General features: G+C 39.2%; 1 protein-coding gene across 1 annotated transcript; it reads right to left on the bottom strand.

The window, feature by feature from the left end:
* Nucleotides 1-1,802: 1,802 nt before the first annotated feature.
* On the bottom strand, nucleotides 1,803-16,737 carry LOC148803693 (uncharacterized). Its single transcript, XM_088892333.1, has 2 exons — nucleotides 16,529-16,737; nucleotides 1,803-2,591 (listed from the first exon to the last, which is right to left on the bottom strand). Exon 2 carries the CDS (start codon nucleotides 2,587-2,589, stop codon nucleotides 1,873-1,875), a length of 717 nt encoding a protein of 238 aa, XP_088748459.1. The 5' UTR covers nucleotides 2,590-2,591; nucleotides 16,529-16,737; the 3' UTR covers nucleotides 1,803-1,872.
* Between the last annotated feature and the right edge of the window lie 2,610 nt (nucleotides 16,738-19,347).

Raw genomic sequence — 19,347 nt, 5'->3', positions numbered from 1 at the left:
GTCCTCTCTTGTCGGGCAGTGCTTGATCATTAAGGGCTGAGATATTAAGTGTAAGACCATTTAGGATAATACCTGATGGGCTAATCTTGCACCTGCCCACAGTCCCTGGGTTTTTATAAGATGGCTTGGCCCAGGGACCACTTAATGTAAGTGTTAGGCCCATAGGGTCCATGTGATGGACTCAGGGGTTCATTGAGTTTTTCATGAATTCGGCTGGGCCTTGTAATAAAGGCTGGGCCGAACCCATGTGGCTGGTGTGTAGATCAATGCTTGGGTCCCACGCCATACAAAGAAACCCAACTGGGCAGTAGATTGGAAACTAGTTAAACACTAAACACTTAATGGGCTGAACCCATGTGACTGGTGTGTAGATCAATGCTTGGGTCCCACGCCATACAAAGAAGCCCAACTGAGCAGCAGATTGGAAACTAGTTAAACACTGAACACTTAATGGGCCAAAAGCCCATTTCGAGCTGGGCTGATATGATCACCCATCTATGGGGCGAATTTGAGATTAATGTTAGTAAAAGGATTGGGCCTTTAACCTTATCCACTCCAGGAAACCAAATTCAAATTAGATTTGAATCTGGTAACCTCCTGGTAAGATCAGGAGTAAACTAACTTAATCTGCAGATAAGATTAAAATAATCCCCTATCCAAATACTGAATTGGATTGGGATAACTCCTAATTATGAGGTTTCTTAATCAAGAAGAAAGGAGGAGAAACCCAAGAGAAATATATCAGATTTCGAACCAAGGGTTTGGGGTGCAAGAAATTATCCTGCAAACAGAGATTAGATCTCATACAGACTCCAGAGAGAAGAGAAGCAGTTCAGCCATCTTTGTCCCAGGAGTTCTCCAGCCGCCGCCATTTCCCTCTTACAAGATCTGATCTTTACAGCAATAGGGAGTCGAGAAATCAGTTCTTGACATCAGTCTTGCGAAAAAGACTGGGAAAAATTCAGTGTTCAGAGTTTCCAGAGGATTCTTGCGAAGGATCCAGTGTGTAGGACGCACCCTGCTGGTTCCGTTCCATCCACAGCTGTGTCATCTTCAGCAGGAGCGGATCTTGGTTTCTTCTTTGGGCGTGAACAACAACTTTGGGAGATACTGCTTCTCCGGATTAGGTATATTCCTCCATTTTGCTTTTGGTTCAGATCTGGTTCGATTATGGTTCAAGTAGGATCCTTGAATATAGTATTCTAAATTTAGAGAATATGATTCCCAATTGAAAGAAGGTAAGAAAATTTTTGAAATTCGCCCACCCATTCCGCAACCTTATTGGCGTCCATTAGATGGATCCTACCATTCTTTCAGAACTTGTGCTACTTCACATAGGGAATGCATATAGGAGATATTAGAAATTGTATTTGGTGTAAACTTGTACTTTATATGTGGATGTATTTTCTTACAATGTTAATTACATGTACAATTATAGATATTCAAACAGTGTTAGATACCTATATGATGGGTTTTCAAGGGTAATCACATCTAACATTTCAAACTTGGACTCTTCCAACCACCATTTTCTGATATGGAAAGTTTTGCTTAAAATGGTTCAAAATCCATTTTAAAATTTTTTCTATGTTGCCCCTCTTACACATGGAACTTGATTTTATGGAACAAATCAAGAACTTCGAATTGAATTTAACTCCATCTGAGCACAAGGTATTCTATTACTTTATTAAAGAAACCAAATAGTTCGGTCTGTTTTTTATTCCTCCCCCGCTAGCATTATTTAATAAGGAAACAACACCAAATAGAATATTTAATTAGGCACAAAATATACCAAAAAAAGGATAGATAAAAACAAATGAAGATGCATGAAATAATAAAAGGCATGAATAAGTAACTTCTGTAAATTGACCTCATTTAAAAATCCAGCCATTTATTAAAATAAACACAAGTCCTTGGAGAGATAATACCATCAGGTGTGCACTCATTAATCCGTGGACAAACACCACATGGTATTGAAGCCATGGCTCCCACTTTTGAAGTCCCTCCTGGACCTATCTTACTTGAGCACCTGTAACAAACTGTCCCCAATGGAATAGAGGCAAAATCCCCTGTCTCGGTACTCCTTACCTCCATGACATCATTGTCCAATACCAAGGCCCGAACAATTTCTGATATTTGCTGAGTTGTGCATTCAACTTTACAGAGGCCTGACCTACGTATTGATTCTGAGATCATCTCAATTGTGGCAACCTTCAACTTGTAGATGTGCTTCAAGCATTGGTCTTTGAGAATCTTTATAAATTCTGTGTCGAGGTTCCCATCCACATACCATGCTCCACCTGTGAGTTCCTTTGACGGTTCGAACTCAACAGCCATGTAGTGTTTTTTCCCTTTGTTTTGGATGTTAACAACCTCCTTTATGAGATTCTTGGCTAGGAGTGACTTGAGCGATTTGGTTACTACATTGTCCTGGAGATTGGTTTCTCGTTTCATGTCCCTTGTCCAAATTCCCATGTCTTCCTTACTCCGGATCAGGTTGTAGAGCACACGCTCAGCATCAGACAGAGTTTGAGATGTTGACTTTGGGTCAGGTCGTTTCCGCTTTAGGGATGTATCAGGTGTTCGGCCCATTTCTGTTAAAAATACATGGTAAATTAAAATACAAATGCATCTTGCCTCATTTTCTTTCTAGATGGATATAGAAATGTGGAATGTCAATGAGAAGTTAATACTAATAATTTATATTAATACAGCCATGTACACAAGAAATAAAGGCTCAATTTAGAAAGAGTATACAAATATGTAGGGTGCAAATACATACAAAATAATGCAGAATACAAGGTTTTGCACTAATGCACTCTACATATTTGTATTTGTACTCTTACCAAACTGAATCAAAGAGATTATTTATTTCAGAAAACATGGATAAATCAGATCTACACCATATCGAGGGAACAATCACCACAATAACTTGAGCAATGATCATGTGGGAGTGGTCACACTAAGAAAACCATGTAAATCTAGATCTTGTCAAGGGTTCTTTTTTTGTTTTAGGCGACAAGAAACTAAAAAAGCCTTGAGATGTGTGGAAACAATAAGGTGCTACTCTCAAGAAAAATTAGGGAAAAAACATATGAAACGTGTATATAAATTTATCTAAATGTTAAGACCAAAATGATTCAACTAATAAGAGCTAATGTTAACATCGGTAGCCAAAGTACTAAATTTATTTATTATAAAATATTAACAATAAATAAAATTAACAAAAGTTAACGTAGGTAATCTATTAATCTACATTGTACACGAACAAATATGATAGATTAATTATGTAAAACCATAAACAAATGCAGAGGCAACTCATAGTACTTAAATTCTTTTTATCTGGTTTCTTTTTCACAAAAGAAATTATTAAAAAGAATAAAAACAGCTATTGATGAATAATTTTCTATGGTATGTTAAACTTACAGACTAACATGCATAGCTAGTTTAGAAATCATACATCTTATTTCTGTTCAACATTCTTAGGAACATACAACCAATGCGGAATATTTTCTTTCCCTACTGTAATGCAGGAGAAATGACCTTCAAATGGCACTGATTTAATCAATGTTGGTAAAAAAAAAAAAAAAAAAAAAAACTACTAAAAATGAAGACAAGATGGAGTGGAGGCCCCTGTTTGTGTCTCAGAGAAGAGAAGTAAGATGAGGTAGAAAGCAGAATGCAACCAATGTGAAGATATATTTTATTCTCCCTCTTGTTTATAGGAGCCACAGGAAAAGATCATCCCATCTTGCTATCATTTTTAGTCTTCATAGTTTTTCCATCAACATGGATTAAACCAATGTCATCTGAAGGTCACTTTGGAGGTCCCTGTTTATGTCTTAGAAGAGAAAGAAGATGAGGCAGATTAAAGCAGACTACAGAACCCCTGGGAAGAAAGAAAGTCCAGAATTTTCAATGATAGGCAGAAAGATATAGTGGTCCTGGTGGAGAACATAATGGTGAGAAGATCTTTCAGCACCATTCTGTGGACATCTCTAGGAATTGGTTGGTGATAATTTCATCCTTAACAAGGATTAAACAATCAGCTGTGTAGAGACCACACATCTTCGGTGGATTAAAACTGATTTAGGTAAAAGACTTGAACATGCCTTGCGGTTTCAGAAATCGACTTAAACATACCCTAAGGTTTCTAAATAGACTTAAAACATACCTTGTGGGGTGACCCCATAGGACTTAAACATATACTTGCTTAATGAAAAATAAGAACCATTAACATGTAGTGCCACATAACCCATTTTAATTTTAAAAAACATACTTTACCCTTCTATGCCCTTTCCTCAACCAATTCTTGTATCACACAGAGCCTTTGAACATCACATGGAGTGATCATCTTCAAGTCGGAAATTGTATATAAAGAACATCAAAAACAAGATAAAACTCAATCTTGTTAAATGACACAGCAATCTCTCATCCCTTTAACATGATTCGTTAGGCTCTTCTCTGCATGCAATTCTCTCTGCTCTCAATTTTGTTGATCTTTCATGAATCTCCGGGCTCACATTTCCCTCCCTGGATTATTTCCCCTGCTAAAGTAAAACAGGTCTTATGGAAACTAAGGTCATTTTCTATCTTTTATTTTTTTTCCTCATCATTTCTTTATCTTTTTGCTTTTCCTTTGCAAGCTAGATAATTTGTCGAGATAGTAGAAAGCTTAGTCCAATAACCAAAACCAGCAAGTAAACCCAGCCCACATATCAGAGACTGCACTTTTACAGAAGGCAGCTCAAATGGGATCAGCTAGGAGCAACCCCTCATTGCTCAGTAGCTTCAAAGTGGTGAGTTCATCTTCCTTGGATACAACGAGCTTCAGTCCTCACGCCCAGAACAGAAACAAGTTCCACCAGTTACTCAGTGAAGCAAAGCAACTACAGAACCTAAATGGGCTTATGAATTTTATATCCACAACACCTTCCACCACTGGGGTTGGTAATGGAATGCTGAGTGGATTGAATTTAAGCCCATTAACGGGCACAGTAAACAATCTCGACTATCTAACACGGTGCAAAACAAAGCCAACCAGTTCCACATTCCACAAAAGCTCCTCCCGACAGTAAAGGAAGTGGAGTGCAGCCTTACAAGTTTATCTGCAGAGCTTTTGTGAGTCTAATTTCTTCTATTCAATTCAAGCCAAAACTAATTAACTGTCATTGTATGTTTCACTTCAAACAAAGTCTAATTTCTTCCATTCAATTCAAACAATGACAGTTAATTAGTTTGAAGTGAAACCTGTGCTAAAACTTTCCTGGGTTATTAATTATTTTACTTCTTTTTAGCCTGTTTTTAAATTTTATATCAGACTTTTTTTTCCTTCTTTCTACTTCATTGAGTGGTAGGGATGTCAAAGGTGAAACGGGAGCTCAAGAGATCTGTTGCAGATAATGTTGGGAAAAACAAGCTTTGTGAAGTGCAAGCTAGCTCAGGGATGTCTTTTATCAGCATAGCCCGGGGATGTTTTAAGGAGGGAAAGGTTGTATCTTGTAAAAGATGAGGACTATTGGGGGCTGTATAAACTTCCTTGCCTGCTGCAATTTTTAACATCTTTAGGAAGAAGATGACATTGTTTGTTTAACGGAAAAAGTGTCTTTTCATTATGTCCACCTATCTTAAACGGGAAGAAGGTATATTTTAAGTCCAATTAGAAAACTCAGGACATGTTTAAGTCAGTTTCTGAAACCTCAGGGTATGTCTAAGGATTTTACCCAAGTGAACTTTGATGGATGCAACATTGGAAACCCAGGCCCATCTGGTGTTGTGGTGCACAATGGGAAGGAAATATTCAAGCACTTTACTTGGACCTGATAGAAAATGGAGACTCTATTAGAATAGAATTTTTTTTAAGCCAAAACCAGAAGCGAAACTATATTAATCTTCAGGAGGTATACAATGTGAGTTCTCATTTACACCCTGGTCCACTATTATATTATATTTACAAACATCATAAGCTAAAGAGGGAAAGAGGGTGAGAGGGTGAGGAACTAAGATGGGAGGGAAAGAGGAGGGGATGGAGTTCGTGCAGGCAGGTCAGTGGAGGAGATCCTTGAAGATAGAAGCAAAAAATCTCCTGTTCGAAGAGATGAGAATTAAGGGGAAGGTAAGCCTGAAGGTAAGGGAAGCGAAAAAGGGTACAATACTGCTGGAAGGATTAGAAGTGATCGAGTGGAGTGGCTAAGAGAGTTCATAGCTGGAGCCTGTTCAAAAGGTAAGCAGATAAACTGGCAGGATTTTAGTACATTAGAAGGGAGAAGATATGTTGTTAAATGTAAGAGGAATAGAAAGGGGTTCTTCATAGCTTTGGCTGAATTCTTTGGTAAGGGACAAAGGCAACTGGTGTGTCTACCAGCAGGAAAACAGAACCAAGGTTGGGGGGAAGTTGACTGGTTGCTCAAAGAATTCTTAGCTCAAAGAGTAGCAAATGAGAAATAAGCCTCCATAAGGGAGGAGAAAGTATATCTCAGCAACAACAGGATAGAACAAGGGCCAGTGGTCATGGCAAAAACAAAAGGCCATTGCAGAATGGTGGGAGGTCTAGAGAGAGAGGAGTGGGATAGTAAGCTTGTGATACAAACCAAGGAAAAGGTTAATGATTGGAGGAGGGTAGCTGACTTACCGGCAACCAGGTTGAAGCTGAAGAGTGTCTTCATAGTAACCCCCTTCGATAACTGTAAAGCCATCCTTGATCCATTAAAGAATGATTTGGAAATATCAGCTATCAATGTTCAGGCTGAGTTCGGATCATTCACAGTCTTCAAATGGAATCCAACATCTAACTCCAAGGATTTTTTTGTCGAAGATGGTGTGGTGGTGCGTGTAATAGGCTTGCCATTCCATCTATGGAAACAAGAAATAGCAGAATCTATAGTTGTGTTGTGTGGAGGAATCTTGAAAGGTGCTTTCTGGGGAGATCTTTACTCAGTAGCAATCCTGCTAACTGGTGTGAAGCCAGAAGACATTCCACGAAAGGTAGAGGTACGAACAGAGGGGAGCTTTGTCTCTGTATGGTTAGCTTTCTCCATTGAAGCAGTGCTGTGGAAGGAGGCTCGTATGGTTGGAGGGGAGAAGGACGAAGAAGAAGCACTACGTGGACTTGTGAGAGTGGTTAATTCAAATGGGAAGGGATGTTTCACTAAAAAGGGCCAACAAATTCTGGGAAGCCAAAAAGTTGTGGGGCAGTTGGAAGGTCAAACCTGGAGAAAGCAAGAAAAAATTATGACAAATGGCAGATCATTTGCGCAGGTGGTGTCAGGGGAAACAAACAAAAATTCACTAGTTTCGAAAGGGAGAGGGCTGAACAAGCAACCTCAGACAGGGAAGGTTGCTGGTTCGACCATTAAATCAGGGGGGCGTGACCTTTTAAGTGGTCACGTGGGATGAAATGAAGGGCCCAATCGAGTGGATCCACTTGATGAAGGGCCGGAGAAGGCATCTCAAATAAAGGCTGTAAAGGTGGGCTCCCATAGGCTTCAGCCCAAGGCCCATTACAAGATAGATGGGCCGAAGGGTACTTTAAGTAAGCACGTGACTAGGAGGAGGGACGAGCTGATAGACGAAATTAAGCGTCTATCTTCTTCTACCCCGAACCCCTCCTCTCGTTCGAACAGTTCAGGCGCAAAAAAAATCTCCAGATTTGCAGTCGCGAGGCTCTCTACAATGGGTCCCATCCAACCTGGCGAACCATCTCTCACCAGATAGGCGCAACCCGAGATACCTCAAGCCTAGTGATGAGAACAGAACAGGGATTGAAGACTAGTCGAGTGAACAAAACAGCAATGACGATTCTGATAGAGACGAAACGCTAAGTCTGGGAAGTCTGTCTCTGAAAAGCAACAATGATTTTTTTGAAACAGAAAGTTTGCATACAGAGCTGTTGTTTCTAGAGGAAGAGACTGAAGAGGCAGGTGGCAAGAAGGCTAGAAATGGTGAAGAAAATGGTTCTAAAGCTGTGAAAACTCCTCCCTTCGTCGAGGGAGCTGACCCTGAGTCTAATGAACTACAGGATGTTGGTGGAGAGGGACAAGAATCGGCTGTGAGGATGGATGCGGGTATTCCAGTGTCAGAAACACAGAGAAAGGTCTTCCTAGTGGGTAGGTCGTCAGGAAGTGATTCTTTCACCATGTCTACTTCACAACCTTGTCCAAAAAGGGGAAAGGCTTTAAAACCAGTTGCCGCCTGTCAGCAAGTCATTTCCAGTGATTCTAGTCCTACCCCCGTTCTATCAAGTATAGGTGTCAATTTTGTTTTAGGTACTGACTTGTTTGCTCTGCCTGTAACAGATATCCCAGCTTCCCATCCTGGAGGTTCTGATGCAAGAAAGAGGGTGATAGTGGAAGGAGGAGAGAGGGTGTTGGAAGGAAGTAGTAAGGGGGAGGCGGACAGAATTTGGGAGTTGATTTGTACAATGATGGAGGAACAAAATAAAAAGGAAGGACTCGAAGAAAGATGTTGTAGCCAACATAAGTGTGAGCAGGGTAAAATTCTTCCTCAGACATTGGCTGGAAAGGATGGAGAAAAGAAAGAGGATGATTGTTGTATTAGGATGGGGGGAAAAAAGGAACAAATAAGAAAAAAAGATCTGAAGTGGAAAGGCTAATTTCAGACATTGAGGGGGATTTAGAATTCAGTGGTAGAGGGGATAGGAGGAAGGGCCTAAAATAAGGAGAATATGGCCTCTTATTGGGTTCTTTTTGCTACTTTGTCTTGATGAAAATTATTAGCTGGAATGTAAGAGGGTTAGGGAGTGCAAGGAAGAGAAGGGTGATCAAAGACATACTCCAAAGGGAAAAACCTGATATTGTGCTGTTACAAGAATCCAAATTGATGGAATTAGATGGGAGATGGGTGAGGAGTTTTTGGAGGTCTAGAGGTTTAGGTTGGAGCTCGGCTCCTTCTTGGGGAGCCTCGGGGGGATTGTAACACTGTGGAGGGAGGATGTGGTGGAAGTAATGGAAGAATTGATAGGCAGATTCTCAGTTTCCATTAAGTGCAAGAATGTAGAGAATGGGTGTGTATGGGTTTTAACCAATGTTTATGGCCCTAATTCCTATAGAGAGAGGAATGAGATGTGGGAGGAACTATATGCAATCAAGGGGCTATGGAATGGTCCTTGGTGCTTGGGCGGGAATTTTAACGTCATTAGATTCTCTGATGAAACCAGTAATCCCCAACAGGTAATCTCAACAAGCATGAAAAAATTTAATGGTTTTATTGAAGATTGTGATCTGAAGGAAATACCTCTGTTGCAAGCCAGTTACACTTGGTCCAACCTTCAGGAAACCCCTTTGTGCTCGAAGTTGGATAGATTCCTATTTAACCTTGCCTGGGAGAATAGTTTGGAAAACTTGGTTGCTAGGGCGTTACCCAGGGTCACCTCCGATCACTGTCCTATCCAAATAGGTACTGAGTCTTTTCCTATAGGACCCAAACCTTTTAGATTTGAAAATATGTGGCTTACCCATCCAGATTTTGTGAAAAAAGTGAAATTAAGTTCCACAAGTTCCACAAGATGGAAGGGGATGGAAGGGGATCAAGTTCCACAAGAAATTAAAAAGGTTGAGAGCCAAAATAAAAGAGTGGAATAAAGATCAGTTTGGTAGAATTGAGGAGTAAAAATTGGGCCTAATCTCTCGAATAGAGAACTTGGATGTAAAGGAATCTCACAATGGGCTGACTGAGGAGGACAGAGTGTTAAGGAGACAATTAAAAAAGGATTTGGAAGAGGTGTTATTGAGGGAAGAAATCAGTTGGAGACAAAAATCTAGACACAAATGGATTAAGGAAGGCGATGGGAACACTAGATTCTTCCATGATTTGGCAAATGGGAGACGAAGAAAGAATTTTGTGACCAAGCTAGAGATAGGAGAGGAGGTGTTTACCAACCAGGATGACATAGCCAGAAAATTTGTGGACCACTTCAAATCGATTTATAGAAGGCCTTTGAGAGAGAGGACAGTCATGGAAAGGGTGGATTGGCCAAGAATTGATGAAGGAGTGGCAAGGTGGCTGGAAAGGGATTTCGAGGAAGAAGAGATTAAGAAAGCTGTCTTTATAATGGATAGATCCAAGGCTCCGGGTCCAGATGGCTTTACAATGGGTATCAAGACTGTTGGGAGGTGTTGAAAGAGGATCTAGCTGAAGTCTTTAAGGAATTTGCAGACAATCACACTATAAGCCATGGAATTAATGCCACCTTTTTGGCCTTGATACCTAAGAAGAATGACACCAACCACCCAAAAGATTATAGGCCTATTAGTCTGGTGACAAGCATCTATAAAATTCTGGCTAAAGTGCTCTCATTGAGGATCAAAACAGTCCTCCCTTCCATTCATTCAAGGGCGACAAATAACAGATCAGATCTTAATTGCGAATGAGTGTGTGGAGGAAATGAAAAGGTCTAGTAAGAGAGGATTCATTTGTAAATTGGATCTTGAAAAGGCCTATGATTTGGTGGACTGGAAGTTTCTATTAGAGGTTATGCAAAACTGTGGATTTGGAGACAAGTAGTGTAGTTGGATCTTTGGGTGTATCAGTACTTGTCACTACTCTATTCTGGTAAATGGTACGGTGAGGGACTTTTTCCCAGCTTGCAGGGGTGTCAGTCAAGGGGATCCACTTTCACCCTTCCTTTTTACCTTAGTAGCCGATGTGATTAGTAGGATCATTACTAAGGCTGACAGCAAAGATGCCATTAGGGGTTGGAGAATAGAGAGACACCAAGTCCCCGTCACCTACCTTCAATTTGCAGATGACCTCATGATTTTTTGTGAAGGAGGTCTTAGTGAAAAGGTAGCAAACCTAAAGGAGCTAATAAAAAGATTTGAAAGTATCTCTAATTTGAGAATAAATCTGGAAAAGAGCTGCATTGCGGGTATAAATTTGGAGGTAGGGGAGGTCGAGACTATTGCGATGTGTCTTGAGTGTTCCACCTCTGCTTGGCCTATGTCATATTTAGGGCTTCCTTTAGGGGCAAATCCTAGGGAGAGTAGATTTTGGACCCCAGTGATAGAAAAGTTTGAGAAGAGATTAGCCTCATGGAAGAGGAACTATATCTCTTTAGGAGGGAGAATTACCCTAATAAGAGCTACCTTGGCTAACTTGCCTACCTATTATTTGTTTGTTTTTAGGATACCAGTTAGGGAAGCTAGGAAACTGGAGAAGTTGATGAGAGACTTCTTACGGGAGCCGGGACAAGAAAAAAATGATCACTTGGTTAATTGGGAAATTGTGTGCTGAAGTAAAGAAGAGGGGGGTTTGGGACTTGGGAGGGTAACTAGAAAGAATCAAGCTCTGTTAGGGAAATGGTTGTGGAGATGGCCTTTGGAAAGAGAGAGATTGTGGCATGAGGTGGTGGGAAGCATTCATGGGAGGTCAGAGAATGGATGGGATGCTGGTGTATCGAGGCAAGCTAACCTAGCAGCACCTTGGAAGGCTATTCACAACACCCTTCCTCAATTCCTCAATTTTATCAGGTATGAAGTTTGTTCTAGCAACTCTATCCATTTTTGGGAGGATATTTGGGTAGGAGACTCACCGTTAAAAGATTTGTTCCCTTCGCTTTTTTCTATTTCTCTGTACAAAAAAGAGGTGGTCTCAAAATTTGTCTCACCTTTGGGAACACCCTTAGATCCTACTTGGGATTTTGGGTTTCATAGAGGACTTAGGGATGATGAAATTGAATCTCTTTCTGTTTTGCTTGGTTGTCTTAATCAGGTTTGTTTGGATCCCTCCAAGCTAGATAAGAGGGTATGGACTCCTAGACCCAATGAAACCTTCACTTGTGCCTCTTTCTTCAAGTCCATCTCTCAACTTTCTACTCACCAACCCTTTCCGTCAAAAGAAATTTGGTGTAGGCCAGTTCCCCAAAAAATTATGGCGTTTTGTTGGGAAGTATTCCATGGGAAAGTAAACACTCTAGATAACCTACAAAAGAGAAGACCTTTCCTCTGTATTTCTCCTAATTAGTGTATCTTCTATAGAGCTCACGGTGAGGATTGTTACCACCCATTAATATCTTGTCCCTTTTCTGCAGACCTTCGGGCTTGGCTACTTTCATTGTTTGGGAGTAGTTGGAGTCTACCAGCAGAATTTCACATGCTCTTCAACCATTCTACCTTTTATTGGCCTACAACAATAGGGAGAATTATGTGGAGATGTGCTCGTGCTGCCTTTGATTTGGACTCTTTGGGAAGAAAAGAATATTAAAATTTTTCAAGAAAAGGAAATGAGCAGTCAGGAATTGAAAGACTGTGTGTTAAATAGGGCAATACCTTGGCTGAAGACCTTGAAAATCTTTCATCAATTCTCCTTTAATGACCTTTGGAGAAATTGGTCAACAGTAGCGAGGTGTTCATCTCTAAAAGACAAATCAATTACAAGTTGGTCTCCTCCATCCGAAGGCTCCCTGAAGTTGAACTTTGATGGAAGTAGCATGGGTAATCCAGGATTATCCGGAATGGGGGGTTGCTTTGAGAAATGAGAAGGGAGAGATTTTGTTGCTCTACTCAGGTCCCTTGGGAATTGGGGACTCCATCAGGGCAGAACTTTTAGTTGCTGTACAAGGGGTGCAATTTGCAAACCAGCTGGGGGTACAACACCTAACAATCGAGGGGGATTCCAAAGTGGTGGTGGGTTGGTTGAAAAATCCTGAAGAGGCTATGTGGCGTTACAAGAATGAAATGAAGAAATTTAGTTGGTTGACAAGGAATATGTTGGTCACTGTACAATGGGTGGGGAGATCAGCAAATACTTTGTCAGATGTGTTAGCTAAGCAAGGGGTAAATAGGGAAGAATTGTTTTGGGCTCAGTTGTGATTCTTGCTTTTCTTTCCTAGTTTACTTGTAAGAATCAAGGAGGGGCTGCAGCTCGCGCCTCTCCCTGGGATGTTGTATGAACTCACTCTAAATTTGCTTCTGAATTAATAAATTTATTATCATTCATCAAAAAGTTAGAAACATTGGTTGTATTTATAGGGACATTTTTGGAATAATAAATGTATATAGCTACAGTAATCCATACCGTATATAGACAACTGGGAGTAATGCCCCTTTTTGCTATTATTTTTAAAAAGCTGCCCATCCCAAGTAATTCCCCTCTATTGATGCTCTAAATGGATATTAACCCCCAAAAGTTTCCCTTATAGGCAAGAAACCCTAAATATGAAGCATAGAAAGGAAATAATATTGGGAAGTATTAAGTCAACCCAACAAAAAAAAAGCATCATTTTCAAAAGCTTCACAGCTTAACCAAGGAAAATGAGTGTCGCAATGCCATCGACTACCTTCCAAAAATATTATGCATAGATTTATACCCTAGCATTATGCACTTCCCAAATAAACTAGGCAAGTCATGAACAGGATCAAGCTCCATAAGATCATTCCTTTCAAGTTAAAAGCATGACCACTACATCGTGTGAGTCTTACTCCTTCAGGTGAATCTTGAACAGAAGACCATAAGGCTCAACCTTGAAGCTTGTTCCTAAAAATACAAGGTATATGCCTCACACCTTGAGGTACCTTATTTCTAGAACGCCACCACATAGATTCTTGAGGGATAGTTCTAAGTAAGATTTTTAACCAACAACGATCAAAAAGCTTACTTATTAAAAAACAATGAGTCAATGATCAAAAAACTTCATCAAAGTGAATAAAAAAATTACAAAAAGAGATATACATGATGAACGATAAAGAAAAAATACAGAAAAAAAGACTTACTATATCAATGGTGTCACCCTTACAAAAGGAATAACATTAAAGCTCTAGAGTAACACAACATGTGCTATATCAGTGGAGTCAGCATTACCAATAGAGGTATTAAAATGCCCATACCATATGCTCTACCTATGGGAAATGAAGTCCTTACACTGGGAGGCCCAATATTGCCTAGTGAACTGCCACCAAAGTGAAGTTTGGGGGAAATGACTGCTCTTGTATAACTCTCCCCAGTGGAGACAGTCATCATTGGAGAACCACCAAGAGATTGCTGTATATGTTTCTATTTTCTACCAAAAACAGTCCTGCATGTCATCAGAGATACGGTTTGGAACTCTTTTTGAACAGTGGCCAATAAAGCTGACATATAAAGGACTCTATCTTGAATGACCCCAAGAGTTGAGGATTATTTTCAAAAACTCTTCAGTTCCTTTTCCCCAAGATACTCACGTGACTGTGGGTGGTTACTCTCCAAAACACATTTTGCCTCACATCCAATACCTGTGGCCTCCAATTTCTAAACTCTTTTTGAATAGTGGCCACTAAAGCTGACATATAAAGGACTCTGTCTTGAATGACACCAAGAGCTGAGGTCTATTTTCAAAAACTCTTCAGTTCCTTTGCTCCCAAGGTACCCACGTGACAGTGTGGGTGGTCTCCAAAACACCTTTTGCCTCACATCCAGTACCTGTAGCCTCTAATTCCTGAAGTCATGTGCACCATGAAGAGGATCCTATTGAAGCGCAACCAAGTTTAGGTAAAAGTTCCACAGGTCCTCTTCAAGACTACAACTGAATAGTGAAGGAACAAGTGGTTGATTGACTCCTCACCTTTCAAGCAGGGGATGAATGCATGTGGAGAGAAAAATACTTGCAGTTGTATCTTCTTCTTCTTTGCATCATATCAGACAGGTTTATCTTTACACATGTAACTTCACATATAAATAATCCAAGATAGGAAGAGATAGAGAATCAAATCTTTCTAACAAGAAATTCGATTGTTATTTGAATGCCACTGAGCTTGGGAGAAAATATGGAGAATATATCCCATCAGGTGATGGGATCCACAACCTACAGTCAAATGGGATAGAGGATATGAAGGCACCATTTAAGGATCCCAGAAAAAGATGCAATCCCCATCCAATTTATTTAACATTAACCTATTTATCCTTGTTTTATATAAAATGATCTAACACCCATGATGAATGCTACTTATGTAACATTTATCTTTTTCTCTTGTATGATAATGGATATGCCCAACATCGTAGGCAAGTATGAATGAATGTAACAACCACCCAAGCTACTGAAACCCTAACATTCATCTTTTTCTCTTGTAAGAGCAATATGTCCAAAATAACGGGCAAGTGCAAACGAATGCATGTAACAGCCACCCAAGCTACTGAAACCCTGCAAAGCACCACCTCATAACACACCATGATATGCGAAATAGTATTGCAGGCAATGGCACATGGCAGGACCAGCATCAGAGAGAATCATAGAAACACAAGTGGATCAGGGAAAGACACTCTGTCCAATACAAGTCTCCTTGTGCCCTTCCCGCAACTACCTGAGTTGGCCTGGCATAACTAACTGAGATACCTTTCTGACAAGGATATTCCCATGCTAAACGTGTCCTTGCTTTTCTTGCACACCCTAAAGGTGCGCAAAAGAGAAGATCAACTATAAAAAGGATTAATTGAGAAGTTCCCGAAGCAAAAATAAAACAAAGATCAGACCCCACTCGGCATACTCAAAACACTCAGAATCATCACAATATTCAAGCATAAGGCATCTGAGCCACCATAACTGCCACTCTCATCACAAGGATAGTCCCGCTCTCCTCCCTTGTCTCAGTATAGTAGAACCCTAACTCCCTTGATCGCCAGATCAGGAGTCACCACTCATTCTCCAACTCAAATCTCATCATTCACTACAACTTTCAGAAATTCCACAGACTGCAGCCGCTCCATCATCCCACATCCAACTCAAATCTCATTCCCTAACTCTCAACGTTAACATTTGAAAAGCATGGACCGTTTCAATAATATTTTACTATTCCGTAGACATGCCTGTCAATCCATGTTTTTCCCACTTGTCGAGTCAGAATCCTGTCTGCCTATGATTTGTATTCCAATTCCCACGTCCGTATCCATGTAAAACTGATACTTCACAAAGAATTTTCTTTTTCAAAAGATAAAAATTCCAACCATAAACAACCCAAACCTTCCAAAGCCGTGGAAGATACAATAAACTAGATAGACCTCTGAAACTCATTGTAAATATAATCAGAACCTTTGTCTGCATAAACTGAAAGGAAAATCCAAATAGGTAGGACATGTCTCCTAAAATGGATCAACCCAATAAACACCGTGCAGAGAGCATAAGACGAATAATTTACGAATTGAAGAAAAAGTAACGCATGGGGAATCAAATCAAAACAGGAAGATGAAAATTTGAGAACCTTAAATATTATAACAAATTTAACTTGAGACCCTGAAGAGCGTCCAAAATAAAAACGATCATAATAAATTAATTAATTAAAGTTAAGATTGAAACTCTGAAACTCAACATCGAGCTACACAAACCCTAAGAAGGATCCATCAAACGCAGATAACAGGAAAAGGAAAGATAGTAATTATTAAAACGAACATGTAAACCTGACTAATTTTTCTGGTAGAATGTTGTCAAATTTTAGGGTTTCGAGCGTATAGAACAAATGTTAAATTCAGTGCACCGATGAAAGAGGAAAAAAGATGAACAAATAGAAATCCATCAGAGCACCAGAGATGAATGGGAGATAACGCTAACCTGTTCGAGGAAAAGCCGCGAAAAACAAGGGAGATGATCACAGCCTCCGGACGGCAGACGAAAAGAAAAAAGGTGAAAATTTTGGGAATGACTCTGGAAAGCGTCTTCTGTTTAAAAAGCTTTCATTTCTCTTCCTTCCTTCCTCCTTTGTCTTTCTTTCCTTCTTCTCTCTCTTGATATCTTCCCATCCGAGTCGATATTCGATAATCGACAGGTCCCGTCATGCACTGGAGCAATCTTTATTTGACGAGGATCGCCTCCCTTTTACGTGCAATGACGGAGGTGTCCCATCAGCCTGCTACGCACTTACGCCGGTCTGACAGTAATCAGGACTTGAGGACTGAGGAGATTAGTAGAGTCACGCCACGTGATGACTGAGAACAAGATCCATTAACACGTAACATTGTCGTAGAATAATCTCTGTGAACAAACCATTGGATTGGGATTTTTTTATATGATAATTGATAGTACGCGTCTATATCTCACAAACCCTGTGCACAATACCCCAGGTTTCTAAACAACAAACAAGATTACAAGAAGCTTCTACGATCCATCTTTCTATAATTTTTTATTTATAAAGAAAATTTTCAATTTAGTACCATGAACTTTGCGGTAGTGTTAGAAGTTACTATCCGTTGTGAATATTCCGTCAGTTAATGATGTTACATATAATAACATTTTGAATTTCTAAAATAATCCTTTAAAAAAAAACATTGTCTAAATCTAAAATCTGAATTTTGAAAAGTTAAATTGAATTTATTAAATTCATTAATATATATTTATTTTAAAAAATTATTTTTCACATTAGAAAAATATTATAAATAAAATATTAATAAAGGAATAATTATTTTAGTAATTAAAAATTACAAATTTTTATATGATATATATATATATTATATATTTTAACAAATTTGATATACTTTAAGTTAATATTAGATTTTTATAAATTATTATTTAATATTTTAATTTGTATTTGAGAATTTAATATTTAGTTGACTTTTTGTTAGTTAAAAATTTAAAAAAAGTAAAAGAAAATTAATTTATATAATAATTAAAATATAATAGACGCATATGTTTAGTGCCTTAGACTCTTGATTGATGCATTATAAATAAAATTATATGATATCTATGCATCCTGATATATTAATTATAATATATTTCTTCATATATATCACTAAAATATATGTTTCCTATGTATTTATATACTATTTGTGATTATTTTGATCTTAAATTTAATGATATTATTGTATTTATGGAATTTGTATGTATTTTCTTAATGTATTTACGCATTTTCATATTTTTCGTCCGTATCCATGCATTTCAAAAGCGTATTTGCATTCGAGTTATTCGATACGATACCTGATACCAATACTTTAATCCTTTGTTGGATTAAACCTTCAGCATCTGAAATTCAATAATTTTACTATTTTACCCATAAATTAGATTATTCAGTTGCAGTGGCGAGAGAAGAAGAAGAAGAAGAAGAAGAGAGGGGGGAGAGAGAGAGAAGGTCGAAACTCACCGCCGCTAGTTCATCAAAGGAGTTGTAGCATGAGAAAAAGAAGAAGAAAGGGGGGAGAGAGAGAGAGAGAGAGAATGTTAGAACTCGCCGCTGCTAGTTCGTTGGAGGAGTTGCAACGGTGAGAGAAATAAGAAGAAAGGAGAGAGATCTAGAGAGCGAGAGAGAGAAGGAGAGAGGTGGGAGTTCAAGGGTATTTTGGACTTTTGGCCATGTCTATAACGTATTTGAAGGCATTCAACACCTAACCCACGTCTTATTATTTCAAACCTGAAAATAATTTTCAGACCCAAATTCATATATACTTCCAAACCCCTCTAACGTTTAGACGTCTGAAAAACTGTTATCAAACACCACCTAAAAACTAAACCAAAACAAGGACACTAATCTGAATTAAAAGAAAATTGAAGAGCTAGTAAGCTTATACTCTCTAGCACGATTGGTAGCTGCTGGTCGTCCGATGATGAAGCTGATGGCCGTCCGATTTGCTTTTTTTGCGTGGATCATGACTCCTTGTTTTGGAAGTTTTAATACGTTTAAAATTAAAAGCACTTTGTGGAAATACCAAACTGTATAAGACATTTCTTGGTGTGTTTGGCGTAATGTACAGGAAGATTGTCCTCCATTCTGGAAACTCTAAATAAATCCATGCGACATTTCTCTCACTTTCTTTTGCAGTCGCAATTTGGGGCATTGAACTACCCTATCGTTACTTTAATTTGTTTCTACTGCACTGTACTCTCTCTCTCTCTCTCTATTGGAATCTTATTGAAAGCTCATCTACCTTCTTCCCCAGGAAAGAGAAAAAAAAAATGCACATTTTCATTTGATGTTTGTTGTTTATGCTACAAGCAAGGCAACAAGAAGGGCAACTGCCTGCTAATGAGAGAGGGTTCGAGTAGGGCAACTGCCAACTGGGTGGAGCGTCCCCGATTCATTGTCTCCTCTTAGCTTCTTTCTATTAGAATTACAAACTTCACCCTATTTTCCTGTTTTCAATGGTTTATTTTGCGTCAGGCCGTCAGCGCAATAAGGTGAAGGAAAATCGTTGGTTCACTAGTAGAATGATTGTAAGTTGTGTGAAAATTCAGGTTTTGATGAGTTGCTTTGCTAAGAAGTATCGGGTAATTTAGTAAGCTTATACTCACCAAGTCACTAGCATGATCGGTAGCTGCTGCTGAAGCTGATCCCGTTTTCGTTGAAACTCCGTTTGCATTATCCAAACCAACGTTTTAAAAAATGACCCGGAAACGGAACTGTTCTTCCACCGGTTTCCGGGTCAACCGTCTGATTGTTCGGT

The sequence above is a fragment of the Nelumbo nucifera genome, chromosome 1 (assembly GCF_055504915.1).
Source record: "Nelumbo nucifera cultivar China Antique chromosome 1, China Antique-T2T, whole genome shotgun sequence".
Classification (NCBI taxonomy): domain Eukaryota; kingdom Viridiplantae; phylum Streptophyta; class Magnoliopsida; order Proteales; family Nelumbonaceae; genus Nelumbo; species Nelumbo nucifera.
Note: the sequence above shows the minus strand (reverse complement) of the source record. Positions and strands in the feature narration are given on the sequence as shown.

What these genes read in the sequence shown, in the direction of transcription:
- LOC148803693 (XM_088892333.1), bottom strand. Translation starts at nt 2,589, where the DNA reads ATGGGCCGAACACCTGATACATCCCTAAAGCGGAAACGACCTGACCCA.